We start from the raw sequence: 15752 nt of genomic DNA, 5'->3' as shown, positions 1-15752 counted from the left end.
TTGATCATATCAGAAGTTTTATATTGATAGATATCAATAAGGCAAGTGAAGCGGAGCAGCTTTTTCTTGTAGTGAAGGACACAAAATGTTTACAGTCTATCATTAGCGAGCAAATAAATCGACGCTCAACTACCTTCCATTTTATTTTTTGTGTTGTGTTTTTTTTAGAAAGAAGTATTATATTGATCATATCAGAAGTTTTATATTGATAGATATCAATAAGGCAAGTGAAGCGGAGCAGCTTTTTCTTGTAGTGAAGGACACAAAATGTTTACAGTCTATCATTAGCGAGCAAATAAATCGACGCTCAACTACCTTCCATTTTATTTTTTGTGTTGTGTTTTTTAGAAAGAAGTATTATATTGATCATATCAGAAGTTTTATATTGATAGATATCAATAAGGCAAGTGAAGCGGAGCAGCTTTTTCTTGGAGTGAAAGACACAAAATGTTTACAGTCTATCATTAGCGAGCAAATAAATCGACGCTCAACTACCTTCCATTTTATTTTTTGTGTTGTGTTTTTTAGAAAGAAGTATTATGTTGATCATATCAGAAGTTTTATATTGATAGATATCAATAAGGCAAGTGAAGCGGAGCAGCTTTTTCTTGGAGTGAAAGACACAAAATGTTTACAGTCTATCATTAGCGAGCAAATAAATCGACGCTCAACTACCTTCCATTTTATTTTTTGTGTTGTGTTTTTTAGAAAGAAGTATTATATTGATCATATCAGAAGTTTTATATTGATAGATATCAATAAGGCAAGTGAAGCGGAGCAGCTTTTTCTTGTAGTGAAGGACACAAAATGTTTACAGTCTATCATTAGCGAGCAAATAAATCGACGCTCAACTACCTTCCATTTTATTTTTTGTGTTGTGTTTTTTAGAAAGAAGTATTATATTGATCATATCAGAAGTTTTATATTGATAGATATCAATAAGGCAAGTGAAGCGGAGCAGCTTTTTCTTGTAGTGAAGGACACAAAATGTTTACAGTCTAACATTAGCGAGCAAATAAATCGACGCTCAACTACCTTCCATTTTATTTTTTGTGTTGTGTTTTTTAGAAAGAAGTATTATATTGATCATATCAGAAGTTTTATATTGATAGATATCAATAAGGCAAGTGAAGCGAAGCAGCTTTTTCTTGTAGTGAAGGACACAAAATGTTTACAGTCTATCATTAGCGAGCAAATAAATCGACGCTCAACTACCTTCCATTTTATTTTTTGTGTTGTGTTTTTTAGAAAGAAGTATTATATTGATCATATCAGAAGTTTTATATTGATAGATATCAATAAGGCAAGTGAAGCGGAGCAGCTTTTTCTTGGAGTGAAAGACACAAAATGTTTACAGTATATCATTAGCGAGCAAATAAATCGACGCTCAACTACCTTCCATTTTATTTTTTGTGTTGTGTTTTTTAGAAAGAAGTATTATATTGATCATATCAGAAGTTTTATATTGATAGATATCAATAAGGCAAGTGAAGCGGAGCAGCTTTTTCTTGTAGTGAAGGACACAAAATGTTTACAGTCTATCATTAGCGAGCAAATAAATCGACGCTCAACTACCTTCCATTTTATTTTTTGTGTTGTGTTTTTTAGAAAGGTTTTAGTTGCACAAAAATCGATGGATGAAAAGTCTGACTTTCTTAAAAGCAACATGCCCTCAATTCAATATGCAAAATTGATGTACACTGTAGAAATTTTAGCTGATTTTAAGTATGAGCGTTTATTGCAGATTTCACACAGAATCGAATTTGTCTTGTTTGGTGCCCTTGAATTCTATTCTCAGTCAGATTTTTGAAATATGAAAAGTTGTTTTTTTTCCTGTTTGTTCTTGGACAATTCTTGACCTCTTCAAAAGGATATTTCATCGTTGAATTTTTGTTTAATTAAATTTCATCGGGTTGTTCGTTTCAGGTCCCTATCAGCAGTGTTTCGTGACATCTTTCATGCTTTCGGTTCGAAGTCAAACTGTGAAAATATCCAAAATGAAACGAGAAGTTTTGAAGTTGCTGGAGCCCAGAATACGATTCTCACAATGGTAGGTTGATTTTTATTATTCAGTCCAGCTTTGTATTAAGCCACCCTGTAAAGTTAAATTGGTTGCACCGATGTGATATATCTCAAGGAATTGGTTATTTCGATCTTCGCTTTTTTCATTGCAGAAAAATATCCATGTCACTTTTAGTGAATTAATTAACTCTTATTTTTTTTCTATTGGCTATAAGACTTGCGAGAGAGAGAGAGAGAGAGAGTGTCTTGCAATCAAAACTAGACTTTTTCCCGTAAACAACCTGTCTTACAAAATTTTGTATGACAGAAACAAAATTTTTCTTAAAAAATTTTGTTGACATATCGCAGGTTTTTATTTATTTTGCTATAAGCATTTTTCCTCGTAATTGCAACTTTTGTTGATTTTGACCTGTAGTTTAAAAATTACTAACTCTGGCCCTGGTTTTGCTTATCTTCTTTTGTTGTTTTTTTACTTGAAAGTTTCATTCGGCCTGCATGGTTTCGGTTTATGTTGTATCGGCTTAGTCAACCTTTTATGACGACAATAACTTCTGGCGTTTTTTTTTCTGTTTTCGACTCAACGGTCGTCTAATTCCTTATTTTCGGCTTAGTGGCCACTCGATAAAAACGTAAAAGCGTGTTTGATGCTGGTATTTTATTTTAACGTTTGTTATTCTGAAGTAGAATTTTTCTTCATTTTTTTTCGACCCAGTTGTTTTCGTCTCTCGCAAGTTGTTTTCGTCTCTCTTAGCTAGTTTGCAATGCTATGCTTGCGTTGTATGGCAAATGATGAGAACATCCGCTTCGCCTCTGTGTAAGTGTTTATTTTGAAGGGTATCAGCTCGTCATGACTGTGGATCCGAATGCTACCTTCAGCTGATAATGACAAGTAAGGATGGAAGTGAAATTCGATCGCCGCGTGTTGATTGGAGCACTGCAAATGGAATGGAACGTCGTGTATGGCACAAGGTAAGATAGGTCTAGTTTCTTAACAACAAACAATTTTGTACGTTAATGAATCATCCTTGTTAAGGTTGTTTGATTTTCCGTCTGCTGAGATGCCTGATTAAAAAACTCCAACTATCATTCAGCGACATCAGTTCGCATCCTGTTATACAGTGCTGATTTAAATTAACCGGACAAAACGCGTTAAACTTGAAATTTAAAGCCCGTTTTTCTCAAATTGGGTTGAGTTTAAGTGAAAACTCATGAAGACGAAACTAGCTTAAAATTTTATCAGAATTATTATGGTCTAATTTGCTTTGCCAAATTCCGGCCCCCAATTTTTTACCCTAAAAATGGGTCATTTTGATTTTTCGTAGTTGGTCAAAAATTACGCCGAAAATACCCAGTCGATCACAGACAAAATTATATCAAAGTGAGCTTCTTACGTAGCCCAGCAAATTTTAAGAAGTGTATATTCTCAAAAAAAAAATTTGCAAACCGTTTAAAAATTGTTTTTAAATAAAAAGTTGGTTTTTTATATAGTAAAAACGACCTTTTTTGTCTATCAAACAAAAGTAAGTTAACTTATACAATGTTTTGGAGAATATATCCTTCTTAAAGTTTTTGTTGGGCTACGTAAGAAGCTCACTTTGATATAATTATGTCTGTGAGCGACTGGGTATTTTCGGCGTAATTTTTGATTAAGAAAAGCCAAAATGACCCATTTTTGGGGTAAAATTTTGGACCCGAATTTCGCAAAACAAATTACACCATATTAATTCTAAAATTTTAAGCAAGTTTTGTCTTCATGAGTTTTCCCTTAAACTCAACCCAATTTGAGAAAAACGCGTTTTAAATTTCAAATTTAGTTCGTTTTGTCCGGTTAATTTAAATCAGCACTGTATCTTGATTGATTTAAATGGTTTAGTTGTTTTTTTTTTTCATTTTTTTTTTCGTACTTTCGAATTTTGAAGAAGGTGATAGAAGATTTGAGATCGGTGTGATTTTTTCCTGTCAAATTGAAACAAGCAAAACATTTTTTTTAATGTTCTGAACCCAAAAAGTATATTTTTCATCTGAAATAACTTTTCGTTACGTTTCCGTATTTTGAAAATTTTCCGTTGGGTAAAAATTCTGAGCTTCTTTATGTAAAAATTCTGAACTGCTGTAGCAATTGATCTTTGGGCTTGTTTTTTCTGTTTCAGTAACCACAATGGTTTTTTTTATCTCACCAAAACTTCAAGAGTGTTTTTCAATGTGGGTTTATTTTGCTTCAAATGTGATGAAGGTATTTTGGATAAAATTTTATGAAGGCTCAGAGTTATACCACAATTATTATTTGGTGTTTTTTGAGCTTAAGTAGGAAAAAAATTTCACCCTTAAAACGAGTAATTTTTGGATCATTTCAGTTTATAGCATTTTACTCAAAAACTGTTCGCATTACTATGTATAGCCATTATGAGTGTTGAATTGCTGAGTATTTTTGGTGCAAGTTTTGATTATGAAATTTAGAACCTCGAGTTGTGCATATTTCAAATCTCTGGTTTCTAGATTCAGGAGGATTCCGGGAGCAGGTTGGGGAAAGAAATCTTACATGCTGAGAACATCTTACATAGCAACTCGTAACATTCTCGTTAGTCTCACACACTTTGGCACTGAGAAGGCTTGAACCACGATCGTTCTCGTACTCTTTTATCCATAGCTACGAAATGTACCGGGTATCTGCTCTTGCACATTGGAGCCAATGTCGATCCCACCAAATATCGTGCTCCTGATGGTCTGCAATAAGACTCACTATGTCTGATGTTCATTTCCGTCTCGATCGCTTCCCTCCATTTTCCTATGTACTTCTGCTCAGTTTGCAGAACTCCTGGGAACACTTCTACACTGATGGCTGTGACCATCTCATGTTTCTGCTCTAGATTCAATAGTGACTCTAAAAACCAAACATGCTGTAGAATTCTAGTGCACTCACTAGATTCACCTCGGTTCCTCCATGGCAGTCTGCGATCAGTTCCGTTTCCGTTCTTGCTTTCATCACGGCATTCCCAAACAATATCGTCAATTGCTTGTGTTGTCTCTCTAGGGTCTTCACACCTTTTTTGATGAATTTCTGAATTTCATGATCTTTCTTCACTAGTTATTGGCGTGTGCATATAATTTAAGCTTCCAAATGATGTTCCGGAAAGTTGAAAAGTAAAACATGGTTGAAGGCATTTTTCATGTTTATAATTTATGCATTTCAAAAGCCGGCTGATGTTATTAACGGATGCGAATCACAAGTGGTGCATTGTCATGAATAACGCTTATTATAGACTAAACTTGCCAAAATGTCAGAAGAGCAACATTTTGCAGATGATAAAATAGCGTTTCGGGGTGCTTGTAAAGTTTTAATTTCGGCTTGAAGTCCCTTCGGCTTGAAGTCCCGTCGGCTTGTTGTCATAGACCCATTGCGAACAACATACAGCTCTAATTATTCACCCGGGTTGACCTCCATAGACCAAAATTGCTAATCATACAATTCCATAAACTAAGTCTATGAAAAAATACTAATCATACAATTTTCATACATTTTGCTAAAATGGTGTCATCGATTTTTCGAAGAACTTTTCTCTTGTTTTCGCATAAATTTTGGTGTATCGTACTAATTAAAAAAGGAAAATTTTTTGTCAAAAAAAATGCTAATCATACAATTTCCATATATGGAAATTGTATGACTAGCATTTTTTTGATGGCGACAACAAACATTTTTCTAAGTATTTTTGAAATTGCCCCCAAAATTTTTTTTGTGTTTTTTTCAACCGCAAAATGATTTTCGTACTCAAACAAACATTTTTTTTGATTCCTGACCTCTTCAAAAGGATATTTAATCCTTGAATTTTTGTTTAATTAAATTTCATCGGGTTGTTCGTTTCAGGTCCCTATCAGCAGTGTTTCGTGACATCTTTCATGCTTTCGGTTCGAAGTCAAACTGTGAAAATGCCCAAAATAAAACGAGAAGTTTTGAAGTTGCTGGAGCCCAGAATACGGTTCTCACAATGGTAGGTTACTTTTTATTATTCAGTCCAACTTTCTACCAAGCCACCCTGTAAAGTTAAATCGGTTGCACCGATGTGATATATCTCAAGGAATTCATATATCAACGGTCGTCTACTTTCTTATTTTCGGCTTAGTGGCCACTCGATAAAAAACGTAAAAGCGTGTTTGATGCTGGTATTTTAATTTAACGTTTGTTATTCTGAAGTAGAATTTTTCTTTATTTTTTTGACCCAGTTGTTTTCGTCTCTCGCAACAGTAAGTTAACTTATACAATGTTTTGGAGAATATATCCTTCTTAAAGTTTGTTGGGCTACGTAAGAAGCTCACTTTGATATAATTATGTCTGTGAGCGACTGGGTATTTTCGGCGTAACAAAAGTAAGTTAACTTATACAATATTTTGGAGAATATATCCTTCTTAAAGTTTGTTGGGCTACGTAAGAAGCTCACTTTGATCAAACAAAAGTAAGTTAACTTATATAATGTTTTGGAGAATATATCCTTCTTAAAGTTTGTTGGGCTACGTAAGAAGCTCACTTTGATATAATTATGTCTGTGAGCGACTGGGTTTTTTCGGCGTAATTTTTGATTAAGAAAAGCCAAAATGACCCATTTTTGGGGTAAAATTTTGAACCCGAATTTCGCAAAACAAATTACAACATATTAATTCTAAAATTTTAAGCAAGTTTTTTTCTTCATGAGTTTTCCCTTAAACCAACCCAATTTGAGAAAAACGCGTTTTAAATTTCAAATTTAGTTCGTTTTGTCCGGTTAATGTAAATCAGCACTGTATCTTGATTGATTTAAATGGTTTAGTTGTTTTTTTTTCTGTTTTTTTTCGTACTTTTGAATTTTGAAGAAGGTGATAGAAGATTTAAGATCGGTGTGATTTTTTCCTGTCAAATTGAAAGAAGCAAAACATTTTTTTTAATGTTCTGAACCCAAAAAGTTTATTTTTCATCTGAAATAACTTTTCGTTACGTTTCCGTATTTTGAAAGTTTTCCGTTGGGTAAAAATTCTGAGCTTCTTTATGTAAAAATTCTGAGCTGCTGTAGCAATTGATCTTTGGGCTTGTTTTTTTTTGTTTCAGTAACCACAATGGTTTTTTTATCTCACCAAAACTTCAAGAGTGTTTTTCAATGTGGGTTTATTTTGCTTCAAATGTGATGAAGGCATTTTGGATAAAATTTTATGAAGGCTCAGAGTTATACCACAATTATTATTTGGTGTTTTTTGAGCTTAAGTAGGAAAAAAATTTCACCCTTAAAACGAGTAATTTTTCGATCAATTCAGTTTATAGCATTTTACTCAAAAACTGTTCGCATTACTATGTATAGCCATTATGAGCGTTGAATTGCTTTTTTATCCATGCCAAATCAGGTATCACAAATTATCATTGGAATGGGTCGAATAACATATAATAGTAAAGCCCTTTCAGTCATGATTTGAACGACGTTTCCCAAAAATTTCTCTCTCTCTCTCTCTCTCTCTCTCTCTCTCTCTCGAGAAATACCTGTTTGATTTTTTTTGTTTTGGTCTAATTTCGAGCGAATAAAGTGAGCGAGAAGGTTTATTTTGTTTTTCAACCGAAACTAGTTACCCACATTGAAGCCATTTCAGTGTTTTTCAAACGTAATTTTTAAAATTCAAATCTTTTTTCCTGTGTCGAGAACAACACATTTGAAACTAATTTCGAGCGAGTAAAGCGAGCTTGTAGGTCTTATGACAAACAAAATTGTTGAATTAGTGAAACAATTAGTTTTACTACGCGAAAACTAATTTTGGAAGCTTGCTTTAGCGTTTCCTTGGCATACATTTTTTTAAAACATAGTGTGTTTTGATATTTTTGTCATTTTTTGTTTGTTTTTTCTTTGTCGTTTATGCCTCATTCACTCAGTGTATACAAGTTCGATTCTCTCATCGCAACGCGTTTTTTTATAAATGTTTGGAACATTTTGTTCTATTTGCACTCTAAGCTTAACAGGTTTGCTAGACTCTGTTAGGTTTTTATGATTTCTTTTTTAATTAGTAAATATTTTGTCAAAGAACACAAATGGAACCAAAGACGACAGGATATATGCAAAACGACACGTTTAAAAGTTGTGTGCATTTGTAACATTATTTGAGTTAAGTTAACATTGTTGTTGCTAACCCGAGGTCGGGGTGGATTTGTTTGTCTCCAGGTTTTGAAACTTTTGTTTGCTGTCTTTCGCTGTTTGTCTTACATTTCTTCTATTTGGTCGCGTTCTAAAGGGTGGCCAAAATGACGACTTAAATCTCTTTCTGACGCGAGATTAGAAGACTCTTCAGAGAGAGAGAGAGAGAGACAAGTCGGGGTTGGTGGAACGGTCAGCGGGGGGGGGGGGGGGGGGGGGGGGGTTGGTAGGCGGATTCAATCGGGGAACAGGTTGTGGATAGTAGAGGTGATTGTAAATGGTAGATAGTCAATGTCAGGGGAGGATTGTGGGTTTTCGGTGTTGAAACGTACCCTTGGTTGAATTTCATCATTTAATGGCGTGAATTTGAATTTGGTAATTTTCACTGAGAGTCTGACTGCGTTGGTATTCTTCTATTTTGGAATTCCATAAGTTCGATTGTGCATTTGCAAGTTTCAAACTCCCATAACTTTACCAAGAATAACCAAAGGTAAACTCTTTTGAGTTTTAAGACCAGGCCGTTTCATTGAAAGTTTTAATGATTTTTAACTTTTCAATGAAACGATGCTAGCTGAAAACTCATCGATAAAAGTTTCAGTGCACTTATTTAATTTAACTTTTTTAAATCTTTGGCTTCAAAGTCTTGTTGAAAGCAGTCGAAGCGTTCTGCGCTTGGCCCAGATATGAGCAGCCTTGATGAAATGTGAAGTATCTGTGCAGAGATAGAGCTATACGAATCATTCAATCGTCTGTATTTACACAAACAAGCTTGTTTTTATAGCATGAACTATCTTTTTTCCAATCTAAGTCGCAAAACTTGTTGCGACGCAAATATTGTTGCGATAAAGTGTGTTCATTTTGAAAGTGTTCATTTTGATCAATAACCAGCTATTAAGTACAGCCAATGCTAAGGATATTAACACAGACTATAATTGTTGTTCCGACTTTCGATACAAAAGTAACTGAATATTTGTGCTCGGGGTGGGTTTTTTTTTCTTCAGACAAATTTCGACTTTTCAACTAGCCTTTTTTGACGGAACTTTCAATGAAACGATGCTAGCTGAAACTCGTCGAAAAAAGTTTCAGTGCACTTATTTAATTTAACTTTTTTTTTATCTTTGGCTTCAAAGTCTTGTTGAAAGCAGTCGAAGCGTTCTGCGCTTGGCCCAGATATGAGCAGCCTTGATGAAATGTGAAGTCTCTGTGCAGAGATAGAGCTATACGCCTTCAATCGGATATTAACACAGACTATATACAGGATATTAACATAGACTATAATTGTTGTTCCGACTTTCGATACGAAAGTAACGGAATATTTGTGCTCGGGGTGGGTTTTTTTTTTCTTCAGACAAATTTCGACTTTTTAACTAGCCTTTTTTGACGAAATTTTCAATTAAACAATGCTAGCTGAAAACTGAAAGCTTTTTTTATCTTTGGCTTTTTTTTTTCTTCAGACAAATTTCGACTTTTTAACTAGCCTTTTTTGACGGAACTTTTTTATATCAGGCGAAAGCCATTGTTGTTCTGAACTTAAATTTGAAAAGATAATTTACCTGTGATCCTTTTTTGTAAAGTTATGAGGGTTTAAAGATTGACATTTTGGCCAATTTGGGACAATTAACGCGCGATATATTTCGCGCTACTAACGCGTAAGCTGAGATTTAATCCGTCTTATAAATCGTTCCAAATTGGTTGAATGAAGCTTATTTGCCATAATTGATTTGTTACAAGGAACGAAATCTATCTTTTTTGTACTTTATATGGCGTGTGGGGGGATGATTTTCATTTAAAAAATTTCAAATTTTGTTCAAAAAAATTTCATTTTATTTTATTTCATTTAATTTATTATGTTTTTACTGCTGCTCCATATACTTTAAAAGGCAGTCGGAACATTCAGGGCTTTGCCCTGATACGAGCAGTCTTGTTCTGTTTTTCGTAACGAAAGTCGGGTTTTAAAAATGTCCATTGGCCAATTTGGGACAATTAACGCGCGATATATTTCGCGCTATTAACGCGTAAGCGAGATTTAATCCGTCTTAGAAATCGTTCCAAATTGGTTTAACGAAGCTTATTTGCCATAAATAATATGTTATAAGTAGCGAAATCTATCCTTTTGTACTTTATATGGCGTGTGGGGTAATGATTTTCATAAAAAATTTCAAATTTTTGAAAAAAAAATTTCATTTTGTTTTATTACTTTTAATTTTTTAATGATATTACTGCTCCATAAACCTTAATGGGCAGTCGGAACATTCAGGGCTTCGCCCTGGTACGAGCAGTCTTGTTGCGACTTTCGTAACGAAAGTATGGAAAATATGTGCTCGTGGTGGTTTTTTCTCTTCAGACAATTTTCGACTTTTTAACTAGCCATTTTTGACCAAATTTTGTATATCATTCAAAAGGTATTGTTGTCCTGATCTTAAATTTGAAAAGATATTTTACCTGTGATTATTTTTTGTAGAGTTATGATGGGGGTTTAATGATTGCCACTTTGGCCGATTTGGGACAATTAACGCGCGATATATGCGTATCAATGCGTAAGCGGAGATTTAATCCCTCTCAGAAATCGTTCCAAAATTGTTGAACGAAGCTTATTTGCCATAATTGATTTGTTACAAGGAACGAAATTCATCACTTTGTACTTAATATGGCGTGTGGGGGATGATTTTCATTTAAAAAAATTCAAATTTTGTTTAAAAAAATTTCATTTTATTTTATTTCATTTAATTTATTATGTTTTTACTGCTGCTCCATATACCTTAAAAGGCAGTCGGAACTTTCAGGGCTTTGCCCTGATACGAGCAGTCTTTTTCCGTTTTTCGTAACGAAAGTCGGGGTTTAAAAATGTCCATTGGCCAATTTGGGACAATCAACGCGCGCTATGTTTCGCGCTGTTAACGAGTTAGCGGAGATTTAATCTGTGTTGGAAATCGTTCCAAATTGCTTGAAGGAAGCCTATTTATCATAATTGATTTGTTACTAGGAGCGAAATTTATCACTTTGTACTTAAAATGGCGTTTGGGGGGGATGATTTTCACAAAAAATTTCAAATTAAAAAAAATTTTTTTTTATTGCCTTTAAGTTTTCATGTTATTACTGATCCATAGACTGCTCTATAAATTGAGGCATGTTATTTGGTAAATTCCGTTTTTTCAAATTGACTGGTACTGCTAATGCGTCATAATTGGCGTGAGTCACTTAAGAAACTTTGTAGACTCAAAGTTTTAGACGCGTTCAGTTTTTCCCAATAGCGTTATCGGTCATATTTTTGCTTGTGCATGCGAAGTGCAATTTCGTCTCTGTGTTAAAAATTGCACGAGGTGATGTAGTAAAACTGTTAAGCTTATAATCAACCCTTCAGCTGATATGTTTTTAGTTAAGCTTTTTCTCCAAAATGGACTTATTATAGGTTTTGGTGAATCTGGACCATTGAATTATAATGAACGAAGTTCAGTTTAAAGTATAGCGAAACTTTTAAATGTATTTTGGTTGTTTTAAGCGTCATTTGTAAGTTGTTTCTGATTGCGGTTTTCCCGTTTGAATTGTTTGTTTAGGAAAATCTGTGTTGATTTCAACCTGAATCTTTTCAGCTTTTAGCCATCAGCTTTGTCTTTTCAACTATACCGGGATTTGCATTTGAAAACAGGTTGAGTTGTTTCAGATGGAAGACACTGTTGAAGTTCCTGAAGAACTGACTTCCATAGACTTTGAATGCAGAGGTAAAGATTTGCAGTTTTGGAGAGGACACTACGGCCCAAAGACAACTGGATGCTCTCTTATTTTGGAAGTGGAAGGCATAGTCATCAATTAAAATCCAATTTATGACGCTGTGCTTCAGAATTTCAGTGTAATATTATTTATATTGTAGCTTTAAATTTCTATAATTCACGTGATATTTATTTGATTGTTTTGATGCTAGAACAGCAGTAGACTATAGGAATGAAGGGTTACGTGCAAAATGCATCGGTTTATGTACTAAATATGGAAATATGGATATCAGTAGCTCAGAATCTTCCGACCACGCTAATTGAAGCAAAAAATTAAAACCTGTGAGATGGGTCCTAAAATTGAAAAATAGTAGCTTTTTATTAGCCTTAAAATTTTTCAGTTAAAAATACTAATCTATTCGCTTATGTTAATTTAATAGAATGTGCCTTATTGTGGTGTTAGGTTGACAGGTAGGGGCTATGGCGCAGTTGTGAAGACGTTAGACTTGAACTCTGGAGGTCGAGGGTTAGAATCCTGTAAAAGGCTAATTATGTTTCTTTTTCTATCCTAATTCACTTATTTTTGTATTTAAACAATTTTGAAACTCCTATTCAGAATTTTGCACTTGCTTGCGAAAAGCAGCATGTTGATCGCGAAAAGGCAAAAAAAATTTTGACCAAAAATGTTGACCAAGAAATTGCGTTTTTTTTCGCCCCCTCCCGCTTCAAAATTAGTATAAAATTGACGTCGAAGGCCGGCCTCTATAGAAGTTGGGGATCGGAATTGTGGAAGGCAAAATTTAGTTTTTTTTCATTTTCGATATTTATAAATAATTTTAATAAAGTGCTTTTTAAAAGTATATTTCAAAAAATAATTAAGCAAATTTTAAGCTTTTTTGAAAATCTGAAATGTTTTAATGGAATATGGGCGACCTTATATATTTTCAAAATAATATATTTTTTTTTGCTTTTTTTCCAGTGGCGAGTCGGCTAGTAATATTAAGCTGTAGTTCAGTTGCTTGTTTTCAGCGCCAATCAAAACGTTGGTTGATAGCCTTTGTAAACGAGCGTTTATGAAAAGAGTCTATTAGTGTTTTTACTGTGGTCAGCAGAGCATTGGCTTGTAAGTTCTGAAGGCGCGGGTTTGTCGCAATCGTTAGGACTTATTTATCTAAAAGTGAAAGTGACACTTTCTCCTTCGTCTTTGTTTCCTTGTGTTTTTCCTTGCACTTCATAGAAATTTGTATATTTAGTTTTTTTTGAGAGTGCATCGATGAAAATTTCTGCATATTTTTAACGATTTACTTGTTGAAAAGTTTGAAGTCGTAAAATATATAACGTTTAATTTTACCCATGGGATAAACAAGGGCATTGCAATCGGGTACAAGGTTTTTTCTGTAAATATCTAAAGTCTCCAGTTTAAGATACCAAATTCTTGCCAAGTTGCTCGTTTAACAGCTGTAGTTCTGGGTCTAGATTTACTGAAGTAATAGTGGGCGTACAGCTAAAAAAATGTGATCAATTGATGTTTTTGTCGGCTTAATTGAACTCATCCCAATTTTTGTTGACTGAGTTGCCGGTTATTTTATTCAGGGGCGGATCTAGGATTTTCTCGAGAGGGGGAGGGCGGATTTTCAAAAAAAAATTTCGAAAGTTTTAGGTCGACCGAATTGATTTTTGAGCTCTCCCTAAGCATGGTTTAGTCCCTTTTTTGGCAACATGTTCTGCAACGCAGGCAAAAATTTGAAAAAACATTCCAAAAAAGGCGTTTTTAGGCACTTTTTGGAAAATTTTAACCAAAAAAATTGCGTTTTTTCGGCGCGCGCTCCCCCCTCAAAAATAGAATATATTGGCGCCCAAGGCGCCTTTAGAAAAGTTTTAGGGTCGGTTGACCAAAAATGAATTTCTTAAAAAGTACCAAAGGGGGGACCCTTTGGGTCGGCAGGGGGTCGAATCCCTGAACTTCAAAGAATTTCAGTAAACTCTTTTTGATATTTTTTGGAATAATTTTTTTCTTTTTTTTGAAAAAAGAGAAAACTATTTCAAACAATTTTCCCCGTTAGAAAAATGTTTGCGTTGATTTTTCAATTTTTTCTGATGCTTGATTCCTGATTTAACTATTTTGTTCTTAAAGTTTGTGAAATTGTTCTTGCTTTTAATGAGTTGTAAGTTGGGTTTGAGCAATTTTGTTTGAAATCGATAAAGGTTATGGCACAGTGAAATTTGGAAAAAGTACTTAAATCCCAGAATTTGTTTTGTAATTTTGACCCGCAAAAACTTTCTGACAGTCTTTTTTGACGCTTAAACGTTTAGTCGAATTTAAATGTAGAAAGAGTCATGAGTGAATGAAATAATATGAGATATCTATAGCCTTTTTTGACGTTTATTTGCGTTACTTGATTTTGATATCGTAAGAACAAAAATAAGAAATACAAAAGCATACCTTGCCACAGTTTTTCACGTTTCGTAGTCTAAACAAAAATATTTAAATTAAATTAGCACAAAATTATGCCAAAGCGATAGCAATCAACAAAAAGCTAAGCAATCAACAAATCGCACTTTTTAGTCGAAACAAAAATAAGTAAATTAAATTAGAACAAAATTGTGCCAAAGCGATAGCAATCAACAAAATTCTAAGCAATCAACAAATCCGAAAACCTCGATAGCCAAATATCCAGAAAATCATGGCTTGTTTTATTGCCTGAAGCGTACAGTCATAGTCAAGCCAATAGTTAAGCCAATTAAAAAACATTTTTTGCTGACAAATGACTAATAAAACGAAAAGAAAAATCTTAAAAGTTGCATAAATTGTTTCCATTTGTGTTTTGCAGAAAATTTTTTGAAAATTCCCAAAATGACTCTAAAAAAATTCAAAAAAAACTTAACTTGAGTCAACGCAAAATTTTTAAGGTTTAAACTAAGTTATTCAAAGTCTAATTAAGAGTAAATATTCATATAACGATCGTTACTTGATCGCTTAATTCGTTCGATAATGGACTAAAGCTTAAACCGGATTTTCTCAACACTGGAATAAAGTTTTGAAAGTTTTTAATATCACTTGAGTCACGATTGGAAGAGCTTTTATATGCTATATCACTCGATCCATTACGTTGATCATTTGTGGTTCTTAATTTTGCGTTGAAAACAAAAAAAAACAAGGATAGCCGGTTACTGTGCCGACCACAGTCGTAAAAAAATTGGTGTTGTTTTTTCTTGGTGTTGTGATACAAAGATCAGAGGGAAAAAAAAACAGAACGTAGGCATATTCAGAATCATTTTAAAATAAGCCAATTGTAAAACTGTTTTTGAAGAAAAATGACTCGAAAAACGAAAAAAAAAACTTGAATTTTTTGCAGAAATGCTTTGAGTGTTCAAAATTTAAATTCCCGAAATTGCCCTGAAAATTTGCAAAAACTAACTTTACTCGAGTGAACCTAGGTTTTCACGGCTTAATTTAAGCTTAAATATGCTACACGGTTGCCTTCTTAGCTCGAAATTAGACCAAAACTCTAAAATTTCCAACCGGTTTTTCTAGACACTTAGGAAATTTTTTTATTAATGTTCGAATCACGACTGAAAGTGCTTTAATATGATATATCACTCAACCCAGTCTGATTGTTTGTGGTACTTGATTTTGCGTGGAGAACAAAAAGCAAAAAAACTAAAACACCCGAATCCAAATTGCATCCCCATTTTCAATGGTCGGATCAAAAACAAACGTTCGGAACAAAAAAGCAGACATGCGAGTAAGTTCATTCGACTGACCAATTTTCTGAACCTATGTGAACGGACTTCTTGGAAACGCCTGGCTAGGAAACCGTTGAAATTTTTACCAGTTTTGATTAGATGAAATGTTTTTATAAATTCTACTATGATTCGAATA

General features: G+C 33.8%; 2 protein-coding genes across 3 annotated transcripts in view; one reads left to right on the top strand and one right to left on the bottom strand.

Moving 5' to 3' along the window:
• The window catches only part of LOC134845890 (F-box only protein 6-like), a 136243-nt gene extending 124218 nt beyond the window's left edge, over positions 1 to 12025 (top strand). Inside the window, exons 5-7 of the mRNA XM_063863011.1 lie at positions 1927 to 2050; positions 2856 to 2991; positions 11824 to 12025. Of these exons, the coding sequence (XP_063719081.1) occupies positions 1927 to 2050; positions 2856 to 2991; positions 11824 to 11973 (410 nt within the window). The 3' untranslated portion in view covers positions 11974 to 12025. The remainder of the gene's footprint in view (positions 1 to 1926; positions 2051 to 2855; positions 2992 to 11823) is intronic.
• Positions 1 to 15752, bottom strand: part of LOC134845494 (guanine nucleotide-binding protein subunit beta-1-like) — a 492858-nt gene that overhangs the window by 335161 nt on the left and 141945 nt on the right. The window lies entirely within an intron of this gene.

Source organism: Symsagittifera roscoffensis, chromosome 5 (genome assembly GCF_963678635.1).
Source record: "Symsagittifera roscoffensis chromosome 5, txSymRosc1.1, whole genome shotgun sequence".
Taxonomy (NCBI): domain Eukaryota; kingdom Metazoa; phylum Xenacoelomorpha; order Acoela; family Convolutidae; genus Symsagittifera; species Symsagittifera roscoffensis.
Note: the sequence above shows the minus strand (reverse complement) of the source record. Positions and strands in the feature narration are given on the sequence as shown.